We start from the raw sequence: 13,092 nt of genomic DNA, 5'->3' as shown, positions 1-13,092 counted from the left end.
AAAGAGCGATTTTTTTTTTTTTGGTATGTATGGATAAACGGGGCCTAGTAATCACTTTACATTTAAATAAGGGATAAAACACTATTACCCTCCTGAACGTTGGCCGCAGTTGCTGCGACACACCTTCCCTTTGTAGGGTCCTATTACCCCCTTTATTTAAAACGGAATAATTACCCCCACTGAACGCCGATGCCCACTCTCATACGAGAGTGACATGTTTTTGTATTTATTGTTTTTTTTTTTTTTTTTTGGGATAAGGCAGACACCGTTACCCCCACCGAAAGGTGGATGGAGTCCTATTACCCCATAAACTTATTTAAAACGAATAATTATCCCCCTAAACGAGGCCCACTCTCGTATGGGAGAGTGACATACACTCTCCTTGCCACATGTGTATTTATTTGTTTTCTTCTTTTTTTAAAATTTTTTTAGCTTACGTGTCAATTTTTTTTAAAATAAAAATAAAAAAACTGAATTTTCATTAAAAAAAATGAGTTTTAAAACCCGTCTTTTTTTTTTAATTTGAAAATTTGATTTTTTTAAACCCATTTAAAAATAAAAATAAAAAACTAAAAACATGGATTAAAAAACAGAATTTTCTTTTAAAAAAATGATTTTTAAAACCCTTTTAAAAAAAAAATATTTTTTTTTTGTTTAAAAACCCGTTTTTGAAAAAGAAAAAAGCGAAAAATGATTTTTTTTTAAATATGGAAAAATGGATTTGTTAAAAATATGGAAAACTTGATTATTTTTTTAAAATGTCTTAAAAAATCTTGATTTTCATGATTTCATTTTCTTAGGACACATTTTTCAAATAAAATCACTCAAAATGTGAAAAAAAGCATAAAATTTTGAAAAAATTAATTATTTTCTTAACATGTGGAAAACCCGTTTTTTAAAACTAAATGTGGAAGACTAAATTTGTTTTCAAATTTTTGAAAATGAGTTTTTTTTTTATGTTTCACTTTATTCTCTTTACATCGGCATTTTGTGGAGTTTATTTTTAAATAAGTTTAGGGGGTAATAGGGCCCAGGAAAGGTTTTGTCGTATAAATACGGTATAGTTCGAATAATGGTATCCCTTTTTTTTTTAATTTTTTCGAACTTACGTGTCAATTTTTAAAAAATAAAAATAAAAAAGCAAAAGAAAAAAAGAGTTTTAAAACTTTTTTTTTAAATTTTTTTTTTTTTTTTGTAAACCCATTTAAAAAAAAAAAAACTGAAAACATGGATTAAAAAACTAAATTTTCTTTTAAAAAATGATTTTTAAAACACTTTTTTTTAAATTTTTTTTGAAAATTTGTCTTTTTTTAAAAAACCCGTTTTAAAAAAAACAAAACAAAACAAAACAAAACTGAAAAATGATTTTTTTTTTTAAATATGGAAAAATGGATTTGTTAAAAATATGGAAAACTTGATTATTTTTTTTTAAAATTTTTAAAAAAATCTTGATTTTCATGATTTCATTTTCTTAGAAAAAAGTGTTTTCTTTGTCAAAATGTGAAAAAACTCATAAAATTTTGAAAAAATTAATTATTTTCTTAAAAAATGTGGAAAACCCATTTTTTTTTTTTTTATTTTCAAATTTTAAGAAAATGCGCATTTTTAAGAAAAAAATTAAGTTTTCCCCTTTTTTATGTTTACTATCGATAAACACACGCCTAATAATCACTTTACATTTAAATAATCAACCTTTAAATAATTAACCTTACTTTTTTCTTCTTAAAACTGGTCAGGCTATAAAACGCTCAATTTTGACTATAGTGCGAACTGCGAAGAGTGAGCCGCCGGAACTGAGCAGCAGCAGGACATAGTGAAAAATGGGAAAGAAAACGAAGAAACCAGGTAAAGGTAAAGAGAAAACAGAGAAGAAAACAGCTAAAGCTGAAGAAAAACGAGCCCGTAGAGAATCCAAGAAACTCTCCCCTGAAGATGATATCGATGCTATACTGGTACTCCACTTCTTACCCTCAACAAATGTTTTTTTTTTATTACCCGTGCTGTTCGGGCCAGCTTGCTCCGTAATATTTGGACAGATAAAAAGAAATCACCTACTGTTTTTGCCTCAATTGGGATTTTGAAACTGAACCACTAGGCCACACACTTTTATGGCTGGTGCAAAAGACGTAAAATTAGAAACTAACTAGTATTTGAAAATTGTATTACACATTGACAGCTGAGCATACAAAAAGAGGAAGCTAAGAAGAAGGAAATTCACATTGAAGATAACGTCCCTGCACCTTCTCCCCGATCCAACTGTTCGGTAAGTGAAACTATTGACACTTCGATTTTATTTATTCGTGTGACAGAGTTCAATAAAAGCATTTATATTAATGTATTAGTAAACTTTATCTACAACTGTGTTTCTTGTTTAATTTTTGCTTGCAGTTGAACATTAATCCATTGAAGGAGACTGAATTAGTTCTCTATGGTGGTGAATTTTACAATGGCAGCAAGGTAAGGTGTTGGTAATTTTGTGTCTAGTTAAATAATTTTTTGGTGTTGGTAATTTTGTGTCTAGTTAAATAATTTTTTCTGAAAGAAAATGCAAGCACGTAGCGTAGAAATGGCAAGAACATAAACGTGGAAATTAGTAATGTCAGAGAATTCTATGATATGTAAATATAAATTGATAGTTTTGCTCAAGATTTTCCTTTGGAATACATATTCCAGCTTCGCACTTCGTGTGCGTTTCTCTACTTAATGCTGCGAGTCTAAGGAACTTTTTGCTCTCCAGCTAGCTTTGAGTTATCGATAATATTGAAAATAATACTCTCTCTGTGTCAGTTTTGTTGTACATTTGCATCTCAAGGCGCAGTTTAACTGATTTTCGAGCTGTATCGAAGTATAGTAATTCGTTAAGGAAACAAAGTTTAGTCGTTTACATAATCAAATGAGAAGTACTGTAGGTCGCCGTTGTCCATATTAAAAGCGAAAAAAGAAAACATATTTTTCAAATATCATTTTGTTTGACTCTTGTGAAGACAAAACGGACAACTTGTTTAGGAAAAAGGGCGTACTTTATTAATGGTTAGCATTAAGTTCCTTTTTTTCCTTGATTTTTTTTTTTTTTTTGACGGACTAGTGATGTGTTATATGTTTAACTGATGAATTGGAATTTATGGAACTGGCTAAATGCAGACGTTTGTATATGGCGATCTTTACCGGTATGATGTGGAAAAGCAAGAGTGGAAGTTGATTTCAAGCCCTAACAGTCCGCCTCCTCGCAGTGCACACCAAGCAGTTGCTTGGAAGAATTATCTTTATATTTTTGGTAAAAGATCTGATGTCTGTATAATGAGTATTCTTTTTAGCATACACAACGTTGTTCATCTTGATATATACACTTGAGTTCATAGCTTATTCCTCTTCAATGGTGGTTTTTGTGGTAATTGCTGTTACATTATCAGGTGGTGAATTTACATCTCCTAACCAAGAGCGATTCCATCACTACAAGGTAGAATCCATTATTTATCCCTTGGAATGTCACGCTTCTGCCTTTTAGCCCAAGATTTACAATGTATTATGTATCCTCTTCTAATTTGTGTTGCAGGACTTTTGGGTGTTGGACTTGAAAACAAACCAATGGGAGCAACTAAATTATAAAGGCTGTCCTAGTCCACGTTCAGGTCATCGCATGGTACATTCAGCTTTCTCTATTAACTTAATTCTTGATAAGCAGTGTTTTTTTTTGGGTCTCCTTTGGAACTTTTTAGGCCTTATAAAGGTGCTTACGATTCGAACTCGGCTTATTGCAGATCTTGTACAAGCACAAGATTATAGTTTTTGGAGGCTTCTATGACACTCTTAGGGAAGTCAGGTGGTTATTTTTGCCTTTGTTGAAGAGTTGCTAGACTGAAATTGATATGAGAAGCTTTCAATGATCTATAAACCAATATGTTTTTTAATTAGTGATTATTGTCAGTGCTCCTTGTGGCTTTGTAAATAACTTGCATCCCTCCTCATGCTTCAATTAGCTTTTGGAGTTGTGAAGTTTAGTCGTACATATTTTGCGAGATGATTCTTTCTACATACAATTAGAGTTATATATTCATATCAACATGCTTGCCTGCTACTGCTAAATTCTTCTGCAGCCAGCGTACCTCCATGCACTCAAGGTACGATGGCATCCAGAGCCAAGCCTTGTGGAGAATGGAGGCAAAAACCCGTAAATTAGTAACTGCATAACCTATTGTTTGTAGGGCAGAATGACTTGCTGAAAATTTCAGATAAGGTTTGACATGTGTCCTGCGGATTCATGTATTGTATCCCCAACTATAACATGATAGCGGGAGCTTAGTGCACCGGGCTGCCCTTTTGCCCTTTTTTATCCCCAACTATAACAGGATATTTTCTTATAAAAAACATCATGGAATATTATCCAGTGATTCATTTATCACTTATTTAGTCTCTGTTTGCACAAGTAGCTTGGTTGCATAGATGCCTGCTAATACAACAACAACAACATACCCAGTATAATCCCACTAGGTGGGGTTTGGGGAGGGTAGAGTGTACGCAGACCTTAACCCTACCTTGTGAAGGTAGGGAGGCTGTTTCCGATAGGCTCTCGGCTCAAGATAAGGTGAATAGATGCCTGCTAATATTATATTAAATGCATCTCAATGAGGCTCTAACCTGATTGTCTGGACATAAAGTGATCTTTTGGCCTGATTTCTAAAATTTTCAAAACCCCTACTTGTTGTAGGTATTACAATGATCTGCATGTATTTGATCTTGATCAGTATAAGGTGAGTACATGATTTAATGAACCCGACATTTCTGCATTTTTTTCTGGTTTATTTGTTTAACAAGTTCTTATTGATATCGCTTTAATATTCGCGCTGCAGTGGCAAGAGATAAAACCTACACCTGGATGCATGTGGCCGAGTGCTCGAAGTGGCTTCCAGTTTTTTGTTTATCAAGATGAGGTAATGATCAGCTGGAATAATTCTCGCTCCACCAGAAATTGTCCTACCTATCATCTTTGTTTGACTATTTGAGGTGTCTGGGATGGATGTATAATATGCTGCTACTGGGATTACTAGCTAGTGGGGTTTAATACTGTTTAATTCTGCTGTATTTTGTTGAGCTCCTACCTTCCAGACTTCCACTGCTTCCCCCTTCCCCTGCTATAAGACTTAGATATTGGCTCTGAACATGTACTGCTTAGTGCTTAGTACTATTCAAGGTTGTAGGCACCACTGTAGAACATACCATTTGGTATCTGTAAACTCTATTCTTTTAAGTCCTAAATTTCTTGTTGTTTGTAGTGTTCTCTTCCTTGTTAGCGGTCAACCTGTACTTCTGTACAGCCCAAACTGTAGAAAATAAATAAAAAGGAAGCGTAAGGATATTTTTGGTCTACTTGCCATAACTCACGGGATTGAATCAGATAAGACCTTCAAGAGTGAGTAATTATACGTTGAATTAGTATTTCTTGACCTTTCTTTATGTTGTTTGAAGAAGAAGTAAGGATAAAAGGAAGGTTGGCAGAATTATTTGCTCTTGGTTGTTGCACAAAAGCTACAAAATGAATAAAAATAAGGGTGTTCTGTTATTGTCAACATTTTGTTAATTTGATCAAAATATCTTTATACATTTCAACTTTGTTAAGAGATATATCTCTTGTATTCCTTCTTGGTTCCTTCTATTAGACAAGGAGAGTGCTTCAGGTGGGAAATTAAGTCGCAGTTTCCATTCTTTCAGTTTGCCATCCTCCCTGTTCAGCAAATTAGTTCCTTTATTTCTTTTCCTATACCACTGAGGTGGAGCTGTTTACACCCTTGGCCCAGAATAGCTAATAACCTGGTGAATCTCATGTATCTCTGAACTTCTTCTTAGGAATAACCATTAACTTCTCTATTTTCCTTAATTCATTAATTGATGTTTCTTCAGTTTTGCAGTATTGTTCTTTTAGTTGCATGACTTATCTTTTGCATTATATGATTTGTTTCCTTTAGCGTTCTATAGAAAGCTTTTCAGTACTTCAGTTAGTCTCTCATATTATATGCTTCTTTGGTGGTAATCACATTAATTGGTTCCTAAGTCCATCTTTTACAAATTTCAGATATATCTATATGGTGGCTATTCCAAAGAAGTTTCATCAGATAAAAGTGGCTCAGAGAAGGGAATTGTTCACTCAGACATGTGGTCCCTTGATCCTAAGACGTGGGAATGGAACAAGGTTTATATCTTACTGTTCTTTCCTTCTCTCCCTTGTATCTCTTATGGTGGAAAAAAAGAAGTAATGTACCCCCTTTCTCTTCCCCTTCAAATTAGTTAGTGTAGCTGGGTCTGAACCATTTGACTGCATAATTATATTTGACAATAATAAACGTAAATATGCTAAAGATGCCCTCAGCCCTCTAGACTAGTATATGGAAACTAAATACCAAAATCACACTTCAGTTCCAAACATTGGCAGAAAATGGAATTTAAGTACATATAAGATCATTACAGTATCGAGCTTAGATTGACATGTATTGCTTCAAAATGTACTTCCTAGCCAAATGACAGCAATGATTGCAGATGTCCAGACTTCAAAGTTTGCTGCCTTTGTCACGAGAAGTTAAATACGTTTATTTTCTGATAAAGATACCAATAATTTCTTTAATTATTTTCTGAGCAAGATACTAATTGCATTCTTTGAAGTACATCTTTTTTACCAGAATTCTCCTGCAAAACATTCCCCCCACTAAAAAAGAAAAAGACGAGCATTGTTGCTGTACATGAGGAACACTACGAAATGGCTTTTGCATTTATTCTCCATCTAAATATGGATGGGAGTGAGATAACGCGTTGCTTCTTTTACAAACTAGAGCATAGGTGTAGAAGCATAATCAGAAAGATCATCTCTGAAAATTTGGAGTTTAGTTTATGTTTGTTATGTTGCTTTATTTATTTTACTGACAAGTTGAAAGAGTTCTCTTATTATATTGTGCTAGTGATTTTTCGATGTTCAGAACATTGCCTTTTATTAAATTTGTCTTGCTGCATGTAAGGTAAAAAAAAGTGGCATGCCTCCTGGGCCTCGTGCTGGTTTCTCTATGTGCATCCATAAAAAGCGGGCTATACTATTTGGAGGTGTCGTGGATATGGAAATGGAAGGTTGATTTTCTTTGTATAAGCATATCTTGCAGCCTTTGTACTTCTTTTCACATTATTTGCTCTTTTAACTTTTAAAAGGACAACTTTTAGAATAAAGAAATGCAAACAAACATCTGACAGTATGTTCTATCCAGGTGATGTCATGATGAGCTTGTTTCTGAATGAACTTTATGGCTTCCAATTAGACAATCATCGCTGGTAAATGCCTATTCCACTACTTCGTATTTTTCTTGAGATGAATGCTTTTTTCTTATTTTGGTTGCACATGCCTATCTTTCACATTCACATTCTTTCGGTATCATTTCCGCCTTGGACAGTGTGTGATGCTATTTTCTTTTGGAGGTTAATATTTTATTCTACATACAGGTATCCATTGGAGCTGCGGAAGGAGAAATCTACAAAACATAAGGTACTAGCATTATTAGCTTTCAAAATCGTCTTCAGCGCTACCTGCTTAAACTACTCTCTCATGCACACCCTTTTGAAGCTTTGTTATACATGTGGTTAGCAACCTTTTCGTCACTACAATTTGTTATAAAATTAATATCCTGCCACAAATTTCATTTCCTTTTGTTCTTTGGGTCCAATAGTTTTGTGAACAACAGTTAGACAGAGCCTATCTTAGGAACTTCTGGATTCTTGCATCGGCAAAGAGGGTTGTGAAGCTCCTCTATCTCATAAAACAATGTAGAAAACAAAGTAGTTCCTTGTACTGTGGAACTGGTCTAGATGAAGAATACTGAGACCAAAAAGAAGCCCGAGGTCCAAAGGTATATGCCTGACAGGTGGCGCATAACCAGCCCTGTTCTTGTATGGGACATAAGTTTGTCTTGGGCTGTTGTACGTGAACATTTTAGTAACTAGATGCTTAATCACAATTTCATTGACGTCCTCTTCAAGATAAAATCTATGGATAATTGAGGCGCATGCCTTGGCGTCTTAGTGCTTGCACTGAAGCCATGGAAGTGTCCAGCCCATGCTGCACCTAGATTTAGGGTTTAAGTGCAGCTTGAACAAGTCTCTTAAAAAGCACTAGATCATGTCATATTGCATGACTAATTTTAGAAAAATCATATTACGTAATTCCTCATTTTATTTTGTGTCCAACCTAGATTCAAACTAAGTAAAGCAAGCTGCCCATACATACTTGGGTAAGTTGGGCTTTGGAACAGACCAACTTACTTTAGTTCTATGAGGTCCACCTTGCTGCTGTTGCTCAACCTGCCAATCTCTTGTGTAATATCGTCCCATGTCGAACGTGCTCTACCTGCTTAGAGTGGACCTTTGTGAGAACTGGGGTGTAGCTGAGCTGGGCTAGCTTGCGAGCCACTTGTGCCTGACTCTACACTTTCAAGTTTGACAGAGCCACTAGCAATGTGCCTGAGCCTGAACTTGTTGATGCCCGACTTATCTAGCTTGCTAGCCTAACCGAGCCTGGCCAAAATTCTTTCCCTAATTCAAACTTAAGTACTTCGAAACCCTAAGCATAAATACAAATATCCACCTCTACTTTCACCTTTTTCTTCTCTCAACCTGTAAACTCATGCCTCTTTCCTTGAGGTGAGTCTCTGGCTGTCTCTGCCGTCCAAGCGTTCATCCTTTTTCATCTCAGTCACTGTCATTGAGATCTCTTCCTTTTACAACTCTATGCGGCAGCAGCCGTTTCAATTTTTCAAAGCCACTTCTCAGTTTTTCCATGCAAAGCACTAATGCCAAGCTATATGTTTGCAAGTGCTGGGTCGAATATCTTTTATTTGAAGATACAGAATAATATTTTGCAAGGTCAATTTTTATTTTTATTTTTTTTATTTTTTTTTAAGAGTGATTCAGTATTTGATGGTGATTTTTCAAGTTCTAACTATAGGAACAGTTGTTTTTGGTTAGGAATCAGAAGGAGCAATGTTGTGATTTTTCTATAATGATTTATGTGTTCTAGCTGTTCTGTTCCATTGGGGTTGGCCATTTGGGTATGTTGTATGTTTTTGGTTTTCATTTTGTCTTAATTTCTTCTTCTCAGATTCTACACCCTAAGTATTGGCACTCCCTTTTTAGTTTGTTGACATTGTTTTGGCCTCTGTAGTTTTCATTCTGACAGAAGCTGACACCATGATTCGGATTGTGCTCGACACTTTCGAGCATGCCGAGCAAACCTGAGTCCTATGGGATGAGGTTCCAGCTAAGCTCGAGCTCCTGAATTTGAGTTTCTGTTGAGCTCAAGCAGGTCTCGAGCTGCCATCTAAAAAATGACATGAAAATTCTCATTTTTAGAGGCGTTCTCATCTCTTGCCTTTCTGAAACAAAATGTGTCTCTCTTTCTCTCTGTGTATTCTTAAGCATATATGTTATTGTATCTCTAGAAATGGAATTTCATTGATAAAATCTGTTTTGTTGGATCTGCTCGCAGCAAAAGCAAGTTTTAGATGAGCAAGCTGACAGCATGGATGTTGATATTAAGACAAGTGCAATGGAAGTTGATGCAAACGATGAAGATGAGGACCTCGATTATGAAGATGATGGCAGCACAAAAGGCAATATCAATAAAATGTCTTTGAACATGAAAAAGAATGTGACTATTGATGATGGCAATGTAGCTTCTAGATCTGAGGAAAAGCCAGTTGTTTCTAGCTCTAAATCTTCAGTCGTGCAAAATTCAGCTTCAGCAGATGTCAGTTGTGCTGAATAACATAATATCTCAATAACGTATTTTCATTTGCTTGTCTCCCTAAGATGCTTGTTCATCTTTCAGGTAGTAAAGCCCAGTGGGCGTATCAATTCATGCATGGCTGTGGCAAAAGATACCTTATATATCTACGGTGGCATGATGGAAATTAGAGATCAAGAGATTACCCTTGATGACTTATATATGCTTAATCTCAGTAAACTTGATGAATGGAAATGCATTATCCCGGTTAGTGAATATTTTTCTGTTGTTGTTTACTGTCTCTTTCTGTTTAGCTTATCTAATTCATGAGTCTATCTTGCCAACATCTCCCCTGTCCTAGTTTTCACTGCCAAACCCACAATTATTTGGTTCCTCAGGAAGCAAATTTTCCTAGTTGATTTTTTTTTCTTTTTCTAATTATCATTTCCAAAAGGACAGAGCGTCTCTTGTATACTTATTCTGTCTTCATAACAAGTTCAAGCAGCTGATCATCTTCACGTGTCATGATGCAGCATCCTTGTATATTTTGACTTGTTTTGCCTTTTGAAATTTTAGTTTTCGTCTTTGCCTGTCCAGTGAGACACACTTCAAAAAGACATTAGCTTACTGAGCAAGTAAACCTTTTTTTTTTTTTTCCAACAAGAGGAGTGTGCTTCATTAACAGGTTCTGCTTGACCCCACAAACATTATTTTGCACCTTATCCCGTTAATGGACAAGTACTTGTGTGCAGATAATATTTCAATGAACTATTTGGTTGATGCCAAAAGTCCTTGTGCAGCTAATTCTATTGCTGACCATTTGATGTGATCTTTTCTGAATTTCTTTAATTGGAAGTAAAATCATCACTTGAACTTGTAAAGATAGTGTAAGTGCTATCATATTACAGACTTGTGTTTGCTTTTTCCGTGTGCCCTGGACTTATCTTTAGATTTTCCGCTAGGCATCTGAGTCTGAGTGGGTTGAAGTGTCAGATAATGAAGACGATGAGGATGAAGATGAAGATGACAGTGAAGACGAAGATTGTGACAGTGGTGATGGTAGCGACGAGGACACTGATGAAGAAAATGATGTTGAGGTCTCTTTCCTTAACTGAATGCATTGAGCAGACTTGCTTTTCATCAAATATCCTATGTCATTTTCCCAAATTATTGTTTGGAAGACTAACTGTGTTGTAATATTCATTTATTTAAAGGCTAGGAATTGTGCATCAACATCACTTGAAACTGGAGATGCCGTTGCCATAATTAGAGGTGAAGGGAAAACACTGAGAAGGAAGGAGAAACGAGCCAGAATTGAGCAAATCAGAGCTAGTCTTGGTCTTTCTGATGCTCAAAGAACACCAGTGGTACTGTATTCTTCTAAATCTGCTTCTGGTTGAGCAACAAATGTCGTCATTTTTAGATAAGCTTAATTTGAGTGACTAGTTATTGATTTGTACACTACATTTAGCTCGGACATTTTTCTCTACTCCAAATTTATTGCCCCTTTTTTTCATTTGTGAAGCCAGGGGAGTCTCTGAGGGAATTCTACAAAAGAACAAATATGTACTGGCAAATGGCAGCATATGAACACACACAACATACGGGAAAGGTCAGTTTTACTTATCTTAATTATTTGGTGGAAAATGCACAATGCATTTGATCCCCTTTTTCGTCATAGTAGTACTACTCTAAAGGAGTTGAATGGAAAAGCAGTTATCCAAATTAATGTACAGACAAATAACTTTATATGAGGTGTTTACGTTCATTTTTAATTGCATGGAGCTTCATTTGAAATGATATTACAGTGGGAGGAAATTCAACATAGTCAAGTTACCTATGTACCATCCCTGAAATGGAGAAGGAAGGATCAGATAGGCAGCATTGCTTTATTGTTATATATGATCGAGTGGAATGATGCAGGTAGTAGAAACCCTATATGAGTTGAGTTGTTGGAGATTGTGATGGTGATAACACGGAGATTGATAGAGAGAGGTTGATCACTGCACAAGAATTTAGAGCCCTGGAGGGGTCACCTGTGAGGAGATTATACATGTGAGGGACCAAATATGCCGCCAAGAATGAAAAGGCAATATGGTGGCTGGCCTTGAGAATGTTGAATTGAAAGACTTTCCAGATTACTTATGTTCTCTTTATGTTTATATCCATGAATTTTTTTATGCAATTTATATTTCAACCTCTGTAAATTGATATGTATATTGTGTGAGCTCTAGTGTCGTTCTCTTGTCACTGTAGGAGCTGCGTAAGGATGGTTTTGATCTTGCTGAATGTCGGTACAAGGAGCTTAAACCTATCCTTGATGAGGTACGCTTGAAAATTATACATATATTCTGTTATATGCTGAAATATCATAAGTGATCAATGTTTGACGTGACCTCCTATGGGGACAAAATGCAGCTGGCCATTCTAGAGGCGGAGCAGAAGGCGGAAGAGGCAGAGGGACCTGAAAAGAGTAGTGCAAAAAAGAGAGGAAACAAGAAAAACAAAAATGTAGCATCCAAGTAGCCTTGGTCCTCGTGACCTAAAATTCGACTTATCTCCTCATCTGGTAAAGGCCCCAAAAGGAGATCATTGAAATGCCAATGTAGATTCTTTCACCAAAACAGGGTTGCAGGAAGTGTATTCTTGTTCCGTTTGCCTAAAGATGCGAGAGCCAATATGTATAAGTCAAGCCAGCGGATTTTCCAGCCTCAAGAATTTAAACTTCTATAGGCCAACTTCGACTTGTGTGGTAGTTATTGTTTTATATATTTGCCTTTTGCAGTTTTGATATGGCTAGCAAGTTGAGTGGAGACGAACATGATAAGATGTAATTGTAAGGATAGATATTCAACAAAGGTTAAAAATGGAGTGGCATCTTCGACAAACGTGAAGACAATGTAAGGGTATGTTTGTTGCATGAATCAAACATAGTCAATAGTGAGAAAAGATTGGCAAAGAGCATATGTACAAGTTAGCTAGATAAGTAGGTAACAACTACACACCATCGGCAGCGGCTCTTAGAAATTGCCTGAAAATTTGCTTTGAAAGGATTTTGCATAATTTTATTTTTCTGTTTTTGTGGTAAAGGCAATATATGGTATAATGAACTTTGATTTTATAAAAGACTTAAAAAACTTGTCTGAAGTTAGGGCTATCATCTTTGTGTATGTCTAGTGTCTACGTTTTACATCGTGACATGAAAGTGACAATGGGTTATAACTCATTGACGAATAGTAGGAGATATTACTAGTTAGTTTTTTCTCCTCATTCCGGAAAATTTCTCTCCTTCGTGTCCTTTCATTCTTCCATAGCCTCCATTTTGAAAAATATTCAAAATTTAA

The 13,092-nt window shown here is 35.5% G+C and overlaps 1 protein-coding gene across 1 annotated transcript; it reads left to right on the top strand.

Annotated features, from left to right (window-relative positions):
* The first annotated feature begins 1,736 nt into the window (after positions 1–1,736).
* On the top strand, positions 1,737–12,707 carry LOC132056056 (uncharacterized). The gene is made up of 20 exons (XM_059448105.1): positions 1,737–1,952; positions 2,177–2,263; positions 2,389–2,457; positions 3,142–3,274; positions 3,411–3,457; positions 3,554–3,640; positions 3,759–3,820; positions 4,706–4,748; positions 4,848–4,928; positions 6,068–6,184; positions 7,002–7,107; positions 7,242–7,305; positions 7,474–7,516; positions 9,512–9,772; positions 9,854–10,015; positions 10,711–10,845; positions 10,963–11,115; positions 11,274–11,360; positions 12,005–12,073; positions 12,167–12,707. Exons 1-20 carry the CDS (start codon positions 1,821–1,823, stop codon positions 12,272–12,274), a joined length of 2,046 nt encoding a protein of 681 aa, XP_059304088.1. The 5' UTR covers positions 1,737–1,820; the 3' UTR covers positions 12,275–12,707.
* The last annotated feature ends 385 nt before the right edge of the window (positions 12,708–13,092 follow it).

Source organism: Lycium ferocissimum, chromosome 5, assembly GCF_029784015.1.
Source record: "Lycium ferocissimum isolate CSIRO_LF1 chromosome 5, AGI_CSIRO_Lferr_CH_V1, whole genome shotgun sequence".
In the NCBI taxonomy this organism is placed as follows: Eukaryota; Viridiplantae; Streptophyta; class Magnoliopsida; order Solanales; family Solanaceae; genus Lycium; species Lycium ferocissimum.
This window is presented reverse-complemented; position numbering and strand designations above follow the sequence as displayed.